Genomic DNA, 17,746 nt, shown 5'->3' with positions numbered 1-17,746 from the left:
ATCTTCTCCCATACCCTAGGGAGCAGCTCAGTATTAACCATTCCCCGAGAATGGAAGAGACTGCAGCTGTTCAAACCATTGCACTTGGCTCTGGTCCTCTGATACTCACCAGAGACTTCCTGTCCATTTTGTCTTGCAGGAGTTGAAAGTCAGCCAACAATGCCTGCTTTTCATTCCAATAAGCCAATGCTTCAACCCCACTTGCTATTGTGTGTTCCATTTTGTTTAGATCCATAGAGTTGACTTTTTAAAAATTTAAAAACAAAGAAACCTCTTTGTGTTTAAAACAGAGAGAATAGGAGATTTCCACATGAACTCACTATCCCATACTACCCAGGAGTCCTTGACTCACTTCTCAGTCTACTGAAATATGGCTTCTCACTTTCATTCCGTCAAATATTATCTGTACAAGATCAACTATGACTCCACCTGTCAGCAAATTTAATGGACACGTTTCTGTTTTCAGAAAAATATCCACTGATCTAGTTGCTTCTCACCAATATCACATGGACTTGATTACTGTAGCCTAATGGCTTGAAATCAGTGTTAGCCTTCCAATTTGTTGTTTTTTCAAGGTTGTTCTGGCTATTCTAGGTTCTTTGCATGCCTATATGAATTTGAGAAACAGATTACTAATCTCTACAAAAACTTTGAGTGGGATTGTGATTGGTATCCCATTTGATCCATAGGTCAAATTTTTGGAGAATAAATCCCTTAACAATATTAAGTCTCCTCACTTATGAATAAAGTATATTGCTCTACTTCAGTCTTATTCAATTTCTCTTAGTAATATTTGATAATTTTCAGTGGACAGGTCTTCCTCTTTTATCAGATATATCCCTAAATAATTTATATTTTTTATGTTACTAAAATTGCTATCATTTTTTAAAACATCAATTTTCAATTATTCACTGCTAATATGTAAAAATACAGTTGATTTTTGTATATTAATCTTGGATCCTGCAACCTTGCTGAACTCATTTATGAGTTCAGCACTCTTTGTATGAGTGTGGATTCCCCAGGGTTTTCTATATTCAAGATGATGTTATCTGCAAATAGACATAATTTTACTCCCTCCTTTCCAATCTGCATGCTTTTTATATTTTTTTCTTGACTAACTGCTCTGGCTAGAACTTACGGTACAATATTGAATAGAAGTGGCAAGAGTGGATATCCCTGTTTAATCCTGATCTCAGGGGAAAGCTTTCAGTCTCTCACTATTAAGTCTGAGGTTAGCTGTGGTTTTCATGGAATTCTTTTGTCAGGCTGAGCAGCTAACTTCTATTTTCTCGTTTTCTGACTGTTTTTAATCAGGAATGTGTGTTGGATTTTGTAAAAAAAAAATTTTCCCCACATCTTTTGAATTGATCATATTATTTTTATTCTTTAGTTTGTTAATACAGTAAATTATATTGACTGTTAAATGTAAATCAAACCTTGAATTCCTAGGGGAAACTCTAGTTGGTCATGATGTATTATCGTTTTTATTTATTGCTGTAATTGAGTGCTAAAATTTTGTTTAGAGTTTTTACATCTATGTTTATGAGTGATATTTGTCTGTAGTTTTATTTTCTTTCAGTGCCTTTGTCTGGTTTGGGTATGAGGATAAAGTTAGCCTTATAGCAAGAGTTAGGAAATATTCTCCCTTCTTTTCAGTTTTCTGGAAGAGTTTCAATGGAATTGTTGTATTTTTTCCCTTAACCATTAGGTATAATTTAACAACAAAGCCACTCAGATTTGGAGATTTCTTTGTGGAAAGTTTTTAACTAATTCAATTTCAATTTTAATAGACATAGGCCTATTCAGGTTATTTATTGTTTCTTAAGTTTATTAATTTCTGTTTTTAAAGAAATTTATGTTTTGTCTAACTTACTGAGTTTATTGGCATTTTCTATAATACTTTATTATTCTGTAAAATCTGAAGTAAATTAATAATCCCTTATTATTCTGTAAAATCTATTATTCCTGGTATTGATAATTTGTGTATTCTCTCCATATTCTTTATCTGTCTGGCTAGATGCTTACCAATTTCATTACTGATCTTTTCAATGAACTAAATTTTGGTTTCACTGATTTTCTCTATTGTTTTTCTGTTTTCTATTTCATTTATTTCTGCACTGACTTTTTTCTGCTTCTTTTATGGTTCCTTTGCTCTTTTTATTCTAGTTTCTTAAAGTAAAACTGAGGTGACTGATTTCAGATCTTTTTTTCCCGAACATCGGTGTTTAGTGGTATAAATTTCCCTGTAAGTACTGCTTAAGTGGCATCCCACAAATTTTGATATGCTGTATTTTCATTTTCATTCAGTTCAAAATGCTTTCTAAAATCACTTTTGATTTCTTCTTTCATCCAAGTGTTTCTTTTAAGTGTGTGTGCCATTTAGTTTCAAATATTTGGGGATATCTCTGTGTTATTAATTTCTAATTCATCTGTATTGTAGTCAGGGAATGTAATTTGTGAGACTTGAATCCCTTTAAATTTATTGAGATTTAAATATTATGGCCCCAAAGGTGGCTTATGGTGGTAAATGTTCTTTGTTCACTTGAAAAGGATGTGTATTTTGCTGTTGGTGTAGCGATCCATAAATGTCAATTAGGTCAAATCGGTTATAGCTTGCTAAAATGTTCTATGTTCTTACCAATATTCTGTCTATTTGTTCTGTCAATTATTGGGAGAATTATTGAAATCTCTGACTATAATTGTGGATTAGTCTATTTATTTCTCCTTGCAGCTCTACCAGTAATTGCTTATATATTTTGAAGTTTGGTTATTTGGGCATAAATATTTAGTCCTCTTGATGAACTGACCCCTTTATCATTATGAAATTGCCATTCATATAGTAATAATATTCTTTGTTCTAAATTCTACTCTGATATTAATATAACCATTTCAGATTTCATTTTAGTAGTATTAGCATGGTACATTTGATCCTCATTATCCATAGATTCTATATGTGCAAAGTTACCTACTAGCTACAATTGATTTGTAATCCCCAAATCAATACCTGTGGTGCTTTTGTAGTCATTCACAGACATGCTCATACTAGCAAAAAATTGGAGTCACTGACACATTTTCCCAGTTGAGGTGCAACAAGATGATGCTCTTCCTTCTTCTTTAAGCTCATACAGAGATGCTGAGGGACAGAGTTGGGAGGCGATAGGGCAGTGCAATGCAAGATGCTCCAGCTCTGGGACTGACTGGACAGGTGTGAATCCTGCTTGTCACCTGTTAGTAGGGTGGCCTCGGGCAGTCACTTCTGAACCTTAGTTTCTCTTTTGTAAAATAAATAGAATCTACCAGAATGACTTATTTTTAGTATTTAAGATTATAACCTCTATGAGACACTCACACATGCATGTATTTCACTTAGAAGCAATAGTTTAGTATTCACTAATATAGTGTCCATAGAAACTTTATACAGCAGAGCTACTGTGAATAATGAGAATCAACTGTATATCTTGATCCTCTTTTTGCTTTTTTACTTATTCATGTTTTTATATTTAAAGTATTAAAATATGTTTCCTGTTCACAGCATATGGTTAGGTTTTGTCTTTTTTTTTTTTAAATAGTACTTGACAATCTCTGCATTCTATTTAAAGTTGTTTAAACCATTTATATTTATTTTTATGACCAGGTTTAACCTAAACTTTACTACATGTTTACTATTTTACCCATGCATTATTTGTCTCCTTTCCTCTCTTTTTATGCCTTCTTTTGGATTAATTAGAAATTTTTGTGATTCCATTTTACCTCCTCTGTCAGCTTATTTGCTGTAACTCTGTTTTGATATTGAGTGCTTGTTTATGTCTTTAACTTATCATAGTCTACCTACAAGTGATTCCATAACTCTTCACACCTAGTATAAGAACATATTTATAATAATATATAATAGTATAGTGTAATAGTATATTTCTCCATTCCCAACCTCCAAATGTACCCCAAATGGTACATTTACCATTATACATTTTACCTTTACATGTGTTTTTTAATTCTTTATTGAAATTCACTTTATTTAACATATACTGTATTATTAGTTCCCAGGGTAGAATTTAATGATTCATCAGTCGCATATAACACCTAGTACTCATTCCATCAAGTGCCCTCCTTAATGCAGTAACCCCTTAACCCAGTTACCACTTCCACCCACCCACCTCCCCTCTAGCAACCCTCAGTTTGTTTTCTAGATCAGCATCTCTTCTGGCTTGCCTCCCTCTCAATTTTCATCTTATTTTATTTTTTCTTCCCTTCCCCTATGTTCATCTGTTTTGTTTCTTAAATTCCACATATGAGTGAAATCATACGGTATTTGTCTTTCTCTGACTTACTTATTTCACTTAGTATAATACCCTCTAGTTCCATCCACGTTATTGCAGATGGCAAGATTCATTCTTTTTGATGGCTGAGTAATATTCCATTGTGTGTATATGTATGTGTGTGCATACATACATATGTACATATATATGTGTGTATATATATATTCATATATATATTTATATATATACACACCACATCTTTATCCATTCATCTGTCGATGGGCATCTGGGCTCTTTCTATATTTTGGCTATTGTGGACATTGCTGCTATAAACATTGGGGTACATGTGTTTTAAATGCCAAACTACATTGCTTTTATTTTTGTTTAAACAGTTTGTTATAGTTTAAAGATATTTAAATAGTCAGAAAAAAACTTATATATTTATATATGCAGTTACCATTTCTTGTGTCCTTCACTCCCTTTTATATATCCACATTTCCATCTGATATCATTTTCCTTCTTCCTAAAGAATTTTGTTTAACATTTTTCATAGTGTGGGTCTATTGGTAATGACATCTTTTAGTTTTATTATGTGTGAATGATTATTTTGCTTTCATTTTGAAAGAAGCTTTTGCTGGGTAGAGAATGCTAAATTGACAGATTTATTTCTTGCAGTACTTCTTTCCATTACTCCACTATTTTCTCACTTAAGTGTTCTTGACAAGAAATATATGGTCATCCTTAATTTTTCCTACTTTATGTATCATTTTTTTCCTTGTTGCTTTTTAAGATTTTATCACAGATTTTGAACAATTTGATTATAATTTGCCTTGGTGTAGTTTTCCCCATGTTTCTTGTGCTTGGGGCCCACCAGCTGTCTTTGATCTGTGAGTTTGTAGTTTTCATCAAATGTAGAACAATTTGATTTATTATTTCTCAAATAATTTTTCTATCTCACCTTTCATTCCTCTACTTTGGAGACTCCAATTACACATATACTGGGCAACTTGAAGTTGTTATTGCTCACTGATGCTCATTTTTAAAAGTTCTCTTTTATGTTTGTGCTTCATTTTTCATAGTCCCTATTGCTGTATCTTCAAGTTCACTAATATTTTCTTTAGTAATGTCTAATCTGCCATTAATTCCATCCACTGTATTCTTGATCTCACACACTGTAGTTTCTCTTTCTAGAAGTTTGGTTTGGGTCTTTAAAATATCTTTCACGTTTCTACTTAATTTTCTGAGCACTCATTATAATATATGAGCACATAATAATAAATACAATTATAATATCTGTTTTTACCTCTAACTGCTAATTCTAACATTTGGGTCAGTTCTGACTGACTGGTTTATCTCATCATTGTGGGTCATATTTTCCTTTGTGTGCCTAGGAATTTTTTATTGATATCAGACATTGTTATTTTTATGTTGTTGAGAGCTGGATATTTTTGCAGTTCTATCAACTCTTGAGCTCAGTTCTCCATAACAGTTAAATGAATTGGAAACAGTCTGATCTTTTTGAGTTTGTTTTTAAGACTAGTTGGGTGGGACTAGAGCAGTGGTTAGTCTAGGGACTGAGGCAGAGCCCTTCTGCATAGACTACTCAATGTTCTGTGAACAGTTTTTCTCATCTGGCTGGTGGAATGGGTACTATTTCCAGCTCTTTGTGAATGCTGGGCACTGACAGCACTGATCCTTTTCCTCACGGTTTCCCTGGCTTTGCACAGTTTCCTCACACGCATATGCGGATTACTTCTCAGTATACTACTCAAGAGGACACCCTGCATCCTCTGGGGTTTTCTTTCTGTGCAGCCCTCTCCTCTCTAGGCTCTGTCCTTCAAACTCCAGCCACTTTGGTCATCCAGACTCTCACTCCACATCCTCACATCAGGAAGCCCGCTGCGCTCCACTTTGTTACCCCTCCCTGTGCCACACTCTGGAACTTCTCTCCAGGCAGTAAGCCAGGGCTCACCTCATCGTTTACTAATCTCACGGATCACTGTCCTTGGTTTTCTAATGTTTGGCATCTTGCAAACTGTTATTCTTATAAATTGTTTCTGGTGGGATGATAAATCCTGTCCTCATTACTTTAGGTTGGTCATAAGCAGAAGCCTGGCTTTATTCTTTAGATACAAAAATCCAATTATATCTATTATTTAAAACCCTCTGATGTGTCCCTTAGGATATAAATCAAAATTGCACAAAATGGTCTAAAGGAACCTCCATGATCTTTCCCTGCTTCCCTTTCAGCTTTGCCAGTGCCATTCATCCTCTCCTTTCTTTGTCCTTCCACCCTGACTTCATCTAAGTTTTCAAGTTCACCAGTCCTCTGCCAGCTTCAGAGCTTGACCCATGCTTCCACCCTCACTTCACCCCCTGCAGCATGTCAGCCTTAAGACCTAAAATTAAATTTTGCCTCTGCAGAAAAATTGTCACCAACAGCCTGGTCTTCTCCTTCCATGCCTTTTGTTTCAGTCACATCAAAATAAATAAAGTTACCCAAAATAGAAACTCTGGTATTTCTCACTGCTATTTGTCCTTGCTAGTCCCTCTACTAGAACTCTCTTTGTGCTTTGTCTGCTCAGATAGTTCCTATTTGTATTTTAAGAATCAAGGCAGGATCACCACTTCTTGAAAATTTTCCACTCTCATTTTCCTTCCCAATCTGTTACATGTCTCTTCTCCATGCTTTCTTATTACCCTCCACTATAGTGCTTTTCAAATTCTATTGCAAGAATTTGTTTTCTTGTCGCTCTCTCTAACTGGGTGTAGAACTGGGGTTTATGTGGTTCTTCTCTGCATTTCCAGAGCCTAGCAGAGTATCTACCTCTCTTTCAGTGCTCTTTTTTTTTCTTTTCTGATGAATAAATGGCTGTACAAGGCTCTTGCCCCCGCTAAACACTGATATGAGGATGTGTGAACACTGGCACTTTACAGGGAGAGCTCTGCCCTTGGAAAAAGGAGTTACATTAATCAAGCAGAACAAATCATATTGGATGCTATGGCCAATGCAATTAAGCCTTTGTCAAACTGCCTGACTTTGGCTCAAGATGAGAACACTGATGAAACGCCTCTCAACTGCCTGGGTTGGGGTCTGCTGAAATGGGCAATTACTGCAGTGAACAATCCATTACTTGTACTGTCAACAGTGTGTTTTTTCTCTCTAAATGCAGAATGAAGTGGAAAATGCTATGGGAACTCAATGGCATTTAATTTACTGATATGATGTGGTAGGAGCCATTCTTTAACTTGACTGTGACAGCAAGAGTGTGGGGATAAGCATGAGGTTGGAATGCATTGGGAAAGCTGTTTTAAACATCCTGTGCCTTGCTCTTCCCGTATATAAAATTAGACTGATGGAAGAGAATGCTTGTCACACCATGGTGGTTACTATGGTGATCAATGACTGAGATGCAATGTTGTACTGCCCCAGCCATGCCAATTTCTTTCACTTTTGCTTGTTATTCCATAGAGGGAGAAATGACTGGCAGGTCTCATTTTCTTCTTTGAACTGGGAAAGTGGTTAGCAGGGCATGGCTTAGAAAGGCCATCATATTGGCATTTTGTGCGGATAACCCAGGGCTACTATGCTGGGATATTCACTCTCAGTGAGGACCTGGGCTACCCAAACTCTCCATATTATGGTGCACATAGAAACGTATGTGTGGCACACTGGGGTGAATGGATGAGATGTTTATAGCCAGAAGGGACCCAACCTGGGACTTTAGCTGCCCCAGGTCCTGCATGGGTGTTCCAAGGATCAATGAGGTCAGGATTTTGGGTACTTCTGACCCAGTCATGGAAAACCAGTCAGGAAGCCCTGCTGTGGGCTCACTCAATCACTTCGCCACTACAGTGGCTGTATGTCTAGCTAGAGGCTTACCAATAAACACCATCAGATGAACTTAAGCCATGTTACAAGCATGGCTCATTGGGAGGTAATTGTTGGGGGCAAGATGGCTGGCACCAGATAATATTGTTGCAGAACTCTTGTAGTATAAAGACAACTAGTTCTTCCCCGTGGGCCAGAGGTGCAAAAACAAAACTCATTCTTGGCGAATGTAAGCAAAACAGACATCTATGAAAGCCCACTAGGCACTTACAGAGTCTTTGGGATGGCACAGTCAGTCTTGGAGAATCTATAACCAAGAGACTGCCAAGCCCACCCATGGGGCCTCCTTGGTGCAGATCCCACTGTTGCAGGAAATGGACACTATCCAGAATGAGGCTGGACAGTGGACACCAGATATGCACCTTGTACATACTGATGACCGGGCACTGGAGACCAGAAGTCCACCCTGCACCCACTGATGACTGGCACCAGACACCAGATAACCACCCTGCTGCCCCTGAAAAGCTGGATGTTTTCACCACTACCTTCTCTCGAAAGGGATCCACATGGCCCCTCATGCAGGCATGTCTGTTCCCAGCATCTAGGTCAGTGTTTGCACTTATCTATAAGGTGACCTGGACCAGCAGGGTCAGCCTTCTACCATGGTGAGGCGGGATTGACACACGGGATGCGAGCCCCACGTAAGGACGGGGATCCAAATCAGCGCATGGGCCACAGGATGACTAGCGCCCATTACACTTTGCAAAGCCATATATCATTGTCTTCCACCATAAACCCGTCCCTTCTTCTTTCTTCTAGGCTGAGGATGCCATTGTCCTTCTCCCAGTCACTGGCCCAGAAACTTGGCAACTGGACTTGGTTCCTTGCTCTCCCCAAGCATTAGCCCATTTCCAAGTCATTACCATTCTTCCTCCTAAATTTTATCATTTGTCTCAGTTCTGCAGCCCCACTTATTGGGTCTGGGCCCTTTGCGACCTCTCCCGTGGGGAGAGCAGTACCTCTCTAGTGGCTTCCAGTTTCAGGCTGTCCCAGCAACTCATCCTCCCTACTGTGCCTGGTGATAAATTTGGTAAAGTGCTGTCCCTCTTGTGTAAAATCCCTTGGTGGTTCCCCATTGCTTTCATGAGAGAATTCAACCCCCTAGATCCTTCGGTGATAATTATTTTGACTTTTTGGACTCTTGTGCACTGAGTACTCCAGTGATACTCATTGTATCCAGCTACACGTACTGAGTACACACTAGATATGCTATACTAGGCCGTCCCCACACAATGCCCCAGAGGCAAGTGCCATTTTACAGAGGGAGAAACTGAGGCAAGCAACAACAATGGCGGCCCAGCCTCCAAACATAGGTCTCAAGCTCATGACTTCAGCCAGACCTGTGTTCACTCTGTCTTCACTGAATTGCTCGCAGCTGGTTGCATAAGATGTGCTTTCTGTCACTTCTGTTTGTTTGATTAGTCCTTTCCTCCTGCTTCAAATGGTGCCCTTCTTTGTTCTCTTACCTGAGTGTTACTTTGCTGCTTAGTCTGGGATCAACCTCCTCTGAGGAGCCTTTCCCAGTCTCCCCCATCACCAAATGCCCGACATTGAACCTCCTCCACCAGCACCCAAAGCCTTCCTGCCCGGCAGCATGCCTCCCGCCAGTGTGTGGAAGCTGAGAGCAGGGAATGGGGTCCTGTTTTGTCAGTGGGCACGCTGACTGAAGTGGTCCTCTAAAACACTCAGGGTGGTTCCTGTCACACTCAGGGACCCCTGAATGCTCTCAGCAGTCCTTGCTGCCGCATGCAAACCCAGACCGGTGGCAGCATGGGAATGTGCGGGCCAATTTCTCCAACAAGTGAACAGGTGGGCAGCCCCCTCCCACCCTTTTGTCCCCATCAGCCGCACCTTGGGAGAAAATATGGCCCCTGCTGTGCTAAGTATTATCTTGACTTTTCACACTTGAGAAGGTGCCTTCTGGAGCACGTCTAATGGACCATCTCCTGGCTGGCTAGATTCTAAAAAATCGTGTATTTTATTGCTCCAGAGAATTGACACTTTTTGTCCTTTAAGTCTTACTTTGAGGAGAAGACAGATGATTTCTGAGAGAGTAAGGTTGAGGTTGGAGCTGGAATTCTGTCATTTAAATGAAACTGAGAGTCACACGCCACTGTCCTGGGTATATCTACACTGCACAGCGACTTTGTCAATGGCGTCATGGTTTGGGAAGGCAACTGGTGGGGGCTCCCAGGGGCACTATGAGCCACGCTTCAGCAGTTCCTAATGGCTCAGGCCTAAGGTCCCAAGCCAGATATGCTGACCTTCTTTATGCCTGTAAGATCCACCCCGTAATTTCTCTTCATCTCACACTGTCCTGGGATCAACTGGCTTTTCCTTAAACTATGTCAGCCTGGCTAGTGATAAAGCTGGCATAAAGGTGAAGGGTCAATGACCATCACTGCTTGTAGCTTCAAAGTGCTCCAGAGAAGGAGCACTCTGGCTCTGTCCGGGGAGAAGCTGCCTAGCCGGGAAGCCCCCAAGGGCCCAGCATGTGGAAGGCCTGTGCGGCTGGCCCAGACGCCGGTGCCAGTGTTAATCCTATGAGTCCATGCAGTCCTCTTGCTACAGTGAAGTGTATCAATATTTGTAAATTCTCTAATCCATTTCAGTTGCCAGGACAGGGTAATATAAGTCAATACATTTCTTGGAAATTAGCAGAAGCTTATGATCATAATAAGCAAATACAACTTGCTCCATCTTGGACTGCTTGAAGCCTGGGTTTTAATGTTTCTCACGAGAACCCCTTGTCAAATTGTCCTACTGAGTGAGACCTCAGGGGCAGCACATACCTGTGGGGACAGTGCCCCGGGCTTGGCTGGTGGCTGGCTGGGCTGTGTGCCGCAGGCAACTGCCCATCGGGGGAGAGGCTGCCTGGTGCTGGGCCTGGGGGGTGGTGAGGGGAAGGGCTGGCCTTGTGGCAGTGGCTGGGCTGCTCAGACTTCCACCACCTGGGTGGATGGTTGTGGCCATCCCTTTGGCCAGCGGAGACCCTCCAACGACATTATTCCGTGGTGGCCCAGCCCCTCCTACAGGAGCCCTGAGGAAATAAAACAGAATCAGTCAGGTGAGGTCACAGATGAAACCACACAGTACAGGCCATTAATAAAGGCCCACTCTTACCTCCCAACTCTGAGAGATGAAGGCCACACAGCCCAGGGCACAAATATAGTCCTGTAGGCAAACGATGCCCTGAGCTCAAGCTTGGCAGTGGAGCACCCTTTACAAAACCTTCCTGGTGGCTAACTTTCAATGTAAATAGTTAAGAAACAACAAAAGAACCCTAAGAATCAATATCAATCAAATATTTTGTACCAGAGCTACTGCCCTGATTCCGTCTAATACGCAGCTGTGTCCGTCCCCACACACAACCAGAAAGAGTGGATGACTCAGCCACATCCCACAAGGCTTGGACATATCTGGCACGTGGTGGGAAGCTGTGGCAAGGACCCATATCCCTCAGGACATGGCCACCTTCTCGTTTCTGCCAGCTTCTGGGAAAGGACTCTGGGAAATGGGCCTTCTGAGGGTTGTCAGGGAACTTGCAGTGTCATACCAGAAATAGACGCCCTTTCACCCCAAGTTTCCAGATGAAAACAGTTTCCAGTGTTTTTTTTTTTTTAAAGATTTTTATTTATTTATTCATGAGAGACAGAGAGAGAGAGGCAGCGGGAGAAGCAGGCTCCCAAGGAGCAGGGAGCCCGATGTGAGACTTGATCCCAGGACTCTGGGATCATGACCTGAGGTGAAGGCAGACGCTTAACCATCTAAGCCACCCAGGTGCCCCAGTTTCCAGTGTTTAAGAAATACGAGAAGAACACAGCAACTCTGAAAATGGGCTGTAGCCCTTTGACCCCCATGTACTTGCACCAAACTCATGCACTGGTGGTGAGTGTGCACGATACAACAGAATCTGGGGGCTCGGAAGTTTCCGTGGATTCAGTTTCAGGGATCAAATATCTGCCATTTGTCCAAGAGCTGGGTCAAGTCCCCTTCTGTCCTCTCAGAGTCTTGGTCATGAGACACCAGAAGCCACGTGAGGGTGAGAGCAGTCACTGCCAGGTCCATCGCCAGGTCGGGGAGCCCCCACCCCATGTGGCCAGGACCTCAGTCAGGGATGGGCTGTGCCCCACTAAGTCAGGGTTCCTGAAGAACCACCATGGGAAGAGGGCCTCCTGGAAAAGGACTCAGCTGTCCAGGGACCACAGGCAGAGCCCCTAGAGCTGCCCTGAAATTCCCCTCTAACAAGGAACTCTGTCAGTGGGCCAGAATATTCAAAACCATGAATATTTTAAAAGATTTATTTATTTGAGAGAGAGAGAACGGGTGGAAGGGGTAGAGGGAGAGGAAGAGAGAATCTCAAACAGACTCTGTGCCGAGTGTGGAACCCGACATGGGGCTCAAACTCACGACCCTGAGATCATGACCTGAGCTGAAACCAAGAGTCAGACGCTCAAATGACTGCACCACCCAGGTGCCCCACGAATTTTTAAAAAAAAATCACATCTGCTATCTATTGAACTCACTTTTACCCTAAGAAAAAATCTGTAAAACTTGAATGAAGTGGGCTCACAAATTATGGGCCTTTCCAGGAAGGGCCCAATGATATATAAGCAAGCCCGTATCATGGCCAGCACCACTCCTCTGGGTGCTTTGAAAAGTATGAATCAGTGTAGCCATCAGTGCAAGGTCTAGGCATTATTTAATTGTTTTCCTGTCAGTCTTGTCCCAGGGAGAGCAGAAATCCAGGGGCCATGTCTTCAGTTGATGTGCTTGTGCTGCAGGTAACCCAGAACTATGCCTATGACAGGTTTCCATGAGTGAGACTGACAAATAAAATCAACAGCGGACCCCTCATCTTAGTAGGAAATTCTCAGATAACTCCAGGTAACTTCTTGAGCAAATTTTTTAGATTGTATTTTCTGTTTTATAAAAATGATACAACAGGAAATTTCCAAAAGATAGGAAAGCACAAGGAAGAAGGAAATTTTTAATTACTACTAATGCCGTCACTCAGGAACAATTGTTAGCTTTTGAGAATGTATGTTTTTCCTTTGCATGTATGCATACGTGTGTCTTATGCATAGCAGGTTTATGTGTGTCACACACACACACACACACACACACACACACACACACACACACACACACCAGCTGTACTCAATTGGACGCACAGGCACGGGTACATGCGCGCACACACACGCACTTCGTGATCTTCCACCCCCACTTGGTGCTGTTGCCCTGACTCCAGCTCATTCTCCTCCCATCTTGTCCCCTCACAGCCAGAGTCTGCTGAGGGAATGACAAGCAAAACCTAATTCAGAAGGGGAAAAGCTTGCCACGTGGAATCCTTGCCCAAGGGGAGCTCTGAGCTCATGCGGCAAAACCCTGTGGGCAGGGGAGCCCTTGTGACTTCTGGACTGTGTGTTTTCAGCTTTGCTCAGACCACAACATGATCTCCAGCAGCAGGGGAACGTGGGGAGGGGGGTGTGCTCCTCCTCTTCTGGGCAGCGACACCAGCCTCACCTGGAGACGGGCGTCACGTAGTTTCCTGGGAACACCCCAGACAGCCCAGTCCTCAGGGACGTTCCCTTGAACCAGCCGTCCTGACACTTCTCTAGGACCCGGTACATCTCGCCTTTCCGCAGCTCCAGCTCGTCGTTCTTCTGGGGCTTGTAAGCATAGAGCGCCAGGTACCTATGGGAAGAAGAGGAGGGCCAAGCATAAATGATGGCTGGCAGAGGTGGGCATATGCCATCCGGCATCACCTAGATCACAGGTGGGCTCATCTTTGGATGAGTCCCCCCTAAAAGGAGTAGCTGATGCCTCCGGGGCTTGTGCACACCCTGCCTCACCTATTTTCATGATAAACCACTGCAGTGGCGCAGGGAAGGGGGAGAACCCAGCATTGCAATAGCCCACCTAGAGAACCAGGTCCTGAGAGGTACATGTGGGATGTGGGGGGAGGGGAGACAGACCTCTACCTTTTGCTCCTGGAGTCCAGGTCATTCCACCGCCCTGCGCTGACCCGGGCAAGCAGGCACCCTCCCGTCCAACAGCTCAGAGAGCCTACATGACTCATCCAAGGTCCTGGAGGATGGGCCAGAACTAGATCACAGGTCTTTGGGTCCCACCATCTAAAGTCTGATGCTCTGAGCCAGAGAAAACTCTAGGGAAAACCAAAAATGAACCAGGCAAGTTTAGGGCTGGATTTTCCTCGTTTTGTCTAACTAGGCCCTGGCTTACCTGCCTGGTTCATTGAATCAGTCTGAGCTGGAGGATACCCCAAAGGCCCTTTTAAAGAAAAGACAGTCTAGTTAGGGAATTCTCAGTTGCATCTTTCCTTGCAATATTTGTGCCATGACTAATAATTTAAATTCTACTTTTCTCTTAAGCCTATATTGAAGACAAACTAAGAACAAACTCAGTGGTGTAAATCCTGGCTTAGGGTTTAGAAGTTGGGCCTGTAACTTAGCCCATGACCCTGGGGCATGCCTCTCTTGTCACATACCTCATGATACCTCAATCTCCAACCCCACAGGGCACTTGCAAGGACTAGATAATACTTGCAAAGTGCTTTGCTAGTTTGGGGGCTTGGGGAAATGGGTTTTAAATTGATAGAGAGAATGGTAACAGGCAACCACGTTGCTCACAAGATCCAGGAGGAAAGTTGGTGAGGCCTCAGTTCAATGAAAAACAAAAGATGAATTTTAAAGAAGTGTCATCTCTAGGATCTCCTACCAGGATGGACAACCTGGTAGGCATGTTCACCCCTCCCAGGGCCATGGGCATTAGGGGTTGGAGGACAGTCCCAGGTCTCTGGATATCTCAGGAGCCTCAAGACCCCCAGAGCACCTCCTGACCCTAGGAGAGGTCTTCTCAGGAGGTGAATACAGAAATGGGAATGACTCACTAGGGTTTAAGCAAGAAGAAAGGAGGCCCCCTGAGTCTCAGAGGCCCGGTGAGGAACAGGCTACAACAGAATGGGAACCTGTAAAGATGTCCTGTCCCTAACATAAAGTAAAATAAGGTAAAACAACATACACTGCCCCGTCCCCTCCCCTGGCCCTACGCACTGCAAGTGCCTCTGCTTCATTCAATGGAGGCCTTGCCTGGTTAATTTCCTTTGTTTACAGGTCAACCCCCATCCCTTCCCTTAGGGATGGAAAGGATGGCTTGCATCTTGATTTCTCTCTCTGTCTGAAAAGATAAATACCAACAGATAGGAAGGACTCGGGGCTTCAGGGAGGATAAAGGAAGCCATCACTGGAGAGGACCCCCTTGATTCATGTTTTTGATGCAAGGTCCAGGCGACAAAAAGAACCCGGGGTGTCATCTGTCTGTTCTCACATCTGATGACTCGCAGGAGCTCTCTGACGGTGACAGAGGAATGACCACAAACAGGAAAGTCACGTGACAACTGCGTTTGCGCCCCGGACACCGGCTTGCCCTTTAACCACTCAGGGGCCACCTCATGTGGGGAGGCGTGGTGCGGGCTCAGGAAGGGGCAGGATGAACCCAAGAGGAAAGGAGAGGAGATGGCTGGGGCCGTGGGAGGCTTGTGAACAACAGCGACGCATGCCTTTTGTGCCTGCTCTCAAGGAAATGTAATTGAAGCATAAATCCTGTTTGCCTGCCTCCTTCCGTGTCTTCATGGTGTGGGAACAATCTTTTTGATTTTGTGAATGCACAGTGGCCAGGAGCACAGTGACAAGCTGGGGGTGACGGCGCCTTGGGGTGTGCGTGTGCACAACACAGCCCTCAGCGAACAATGATGTTTCTTTGGTCAGGGAGGGAGGAACCACATGCTGCCTTTGTTCTCTTTGCCCAGAGGGCCGACAGGCACTGGGCTCTCATCCCTGGCTTGGCCAACAAGACGTGGGCACCGACGTCCACTGCCCCCAGTCCCGGGGCCTGTGCCGAGCCTGGAGGCCCCCGTAGAGCAGTGATGCCACCACACGAGGCCCACCACTAGCCTGTGTCCTGCCAGCTGCCTCATCAGCCCCCAGGCCCAGGAGGAGACCACGTCCCACGCACCTCGGGCACATCCTCCTCCTCCCTCTGGGCCCCTGGCTGTCCGAGGACTGGGCCAGCGGGCTATCACCTGTGTCCTGAAAAGGTACTCCACAGTTTCCTGCCTGCCTGGGCTCTGCTGGAACAAAGACCCCTTTTCCAAAGGCTGCTTTCACGTGCGGAGGTTCAAGACTGGCCGACATCCTCAAAGAGGGCACCGTGTTAGAGAGTTTAAATGCCCTGCTCTTCCACTCTCATCTCCACAGTCGTGGGGGATGTGAGGAATCCTGAGCAGATGAGTCCTCCCATGACAGATCATCCTGTCCTAAGCTAGGATCCTGGCGTGAGGCAGCCACCTGCCACCACGTAGCAGATCTACCTCCTCAGGAGGGTGAGAGCCAGTGCAGAGGGAGCTCAGTCCAGCCTGGAGGAAGGGGACCATGCGTATGCGGCTCCAGCTGGGGTTCCCAGCAAACCTTGGCTCAGGGCAGCTCTACACCAAGGTGTCCCCTGAATATGCTAAATTTGCACCCATGGTCCCTTCTATCTGGAGCTCTCTTTGCTCATCCTGCTATCCTCCACTCCCCACTACATTGTATCCTCCACAAGGGTAGAGATTCTTTTTTTTTCTTTTTTATTTTTTTTAAAGATTTTATTTAGAGAGAGAGAATGAGAGATAGAGAGCACGAGAGGGAGGAGGGTCAGAGGGAGAAGCAGACTCCCCGCCGAGCAGGGAGCCCGATGTGGGACTTGATTCCGGGACTCCAGGATCATGACCTGAGCCGAAGGCGGTTGCTTAACCAACTGAGCCACCCGGGCTCCAGAGGGTAGAGATTCTTATCTGTTTTGTTCTCTGCTCTAACCCCAGGATCCAGAATATGTCTGGCACTCCCAATAAATACTTGTTTTATAAAAGAATAAAGTAGGGGCTTTGGTGTTGAGACTAAGACAAAGACTGCTGACGGGAAGTGTGTCTGTGTGTGTTTCTGTGTGTGAGCACGTACAGCCCCAAGGTCTGCCGGCTGACCTTGAACAGAAAAACAAGCACAAACAGGTACCAGCTTTCTTCATTCAGAGGCCAGTGTGGAGTTGGGACTGTGCCAGGAGGGAACGGACACCATGGGGAGACAAGAAAAGGCAGAAAGGACAGGTCTGTGGGACGCTGGTGTCTCAGCAGTGAGGAGAAGAGTGCAAAGGAGAAGCAGAGGATGAACGACAGGACAAGAGGGCAGACAGAGCTGAGTTTGTCCAGGAAGGATCTGAGCTGCCCAGAGAACCCAGGCAGACAAAAGCAAGTAGGGAAGGCAGTGAGCTGGGGGAGGGTGGGAGACACCCGAGGCACAAGGTACGTGGGTGAGAGGTGAGTCAAAGAGGGGAGGAGAAACAGGAGTCGAAAAGCTTCTATTAACAGAGTTTCCAAACTGGCTTGTCCAGCTCCTGGGGGTCAAGGAGCCCATTAAACAGGGGACTGTGGGTGGCATAGAGAAGGTAGCTTTGACGAGGGATTGTGTCTTTTCCCCTCCACCTATCCTTGCAGCCCCTGGGACCAGGGTGACTTCTGTGTGCCACCTGCACTGTCCCCCTGCTG

General features: G+C 44.2%; 1 protein-coding gene across 3 annotated transcripts in view; it reads right to left on the bottom strand.

Annotated features, from left to right (window-relative positions):
- SH3RF3 (SH3 domain containing ring finger 3) overlaps positions 1 to 17,746 on the bottom strand; it is a 364,525-nt gene that overhangs the window by 59,043 nt on the left and 287,736 nt on the right. For all 3 annotated transcript variants that reach the window (XM_027621787.2, XM_027621788.2, XM_027621789.2), the window contains exons 6-7: positions 13,672 to 13,842; positions 10,938 to 11,185 (exon numbers count right to left, since the gene is read on the bottom strand). In XM_027621787.2, the coding sequence (XP_027477588.1) occupies positions 10,938 to 11,185; positions 13,672 to 13,842 (419 nt within the window). The remainder of the gene's footprint in view (positions 1 to 10,937; positions 11,186 to 13,671; positions 13,843 to 17,746) is intronic.

The sequence above is a fragment of the Zalophus californianus genome, chromosome 8 (assembly GCF_009762305.2).
Source record: "Zalophus californianus isolate mZalCal1 chromosome 8, mZalCal1.pri.v2, whole genome shotgun sequence".
Classification (NCBI taxonomy): domain Eukaryota; kingdom Metazoa; phylum Chordata; class Mammalia; order Carnivora; family Otariidae; genus Zalophus; species Zalophus californianus.
The sequence above is the reverse complement of the archived record's forward strand: the minus strand, read 5'-3'. Positions and strand labels throughout refer to the sequence as shown.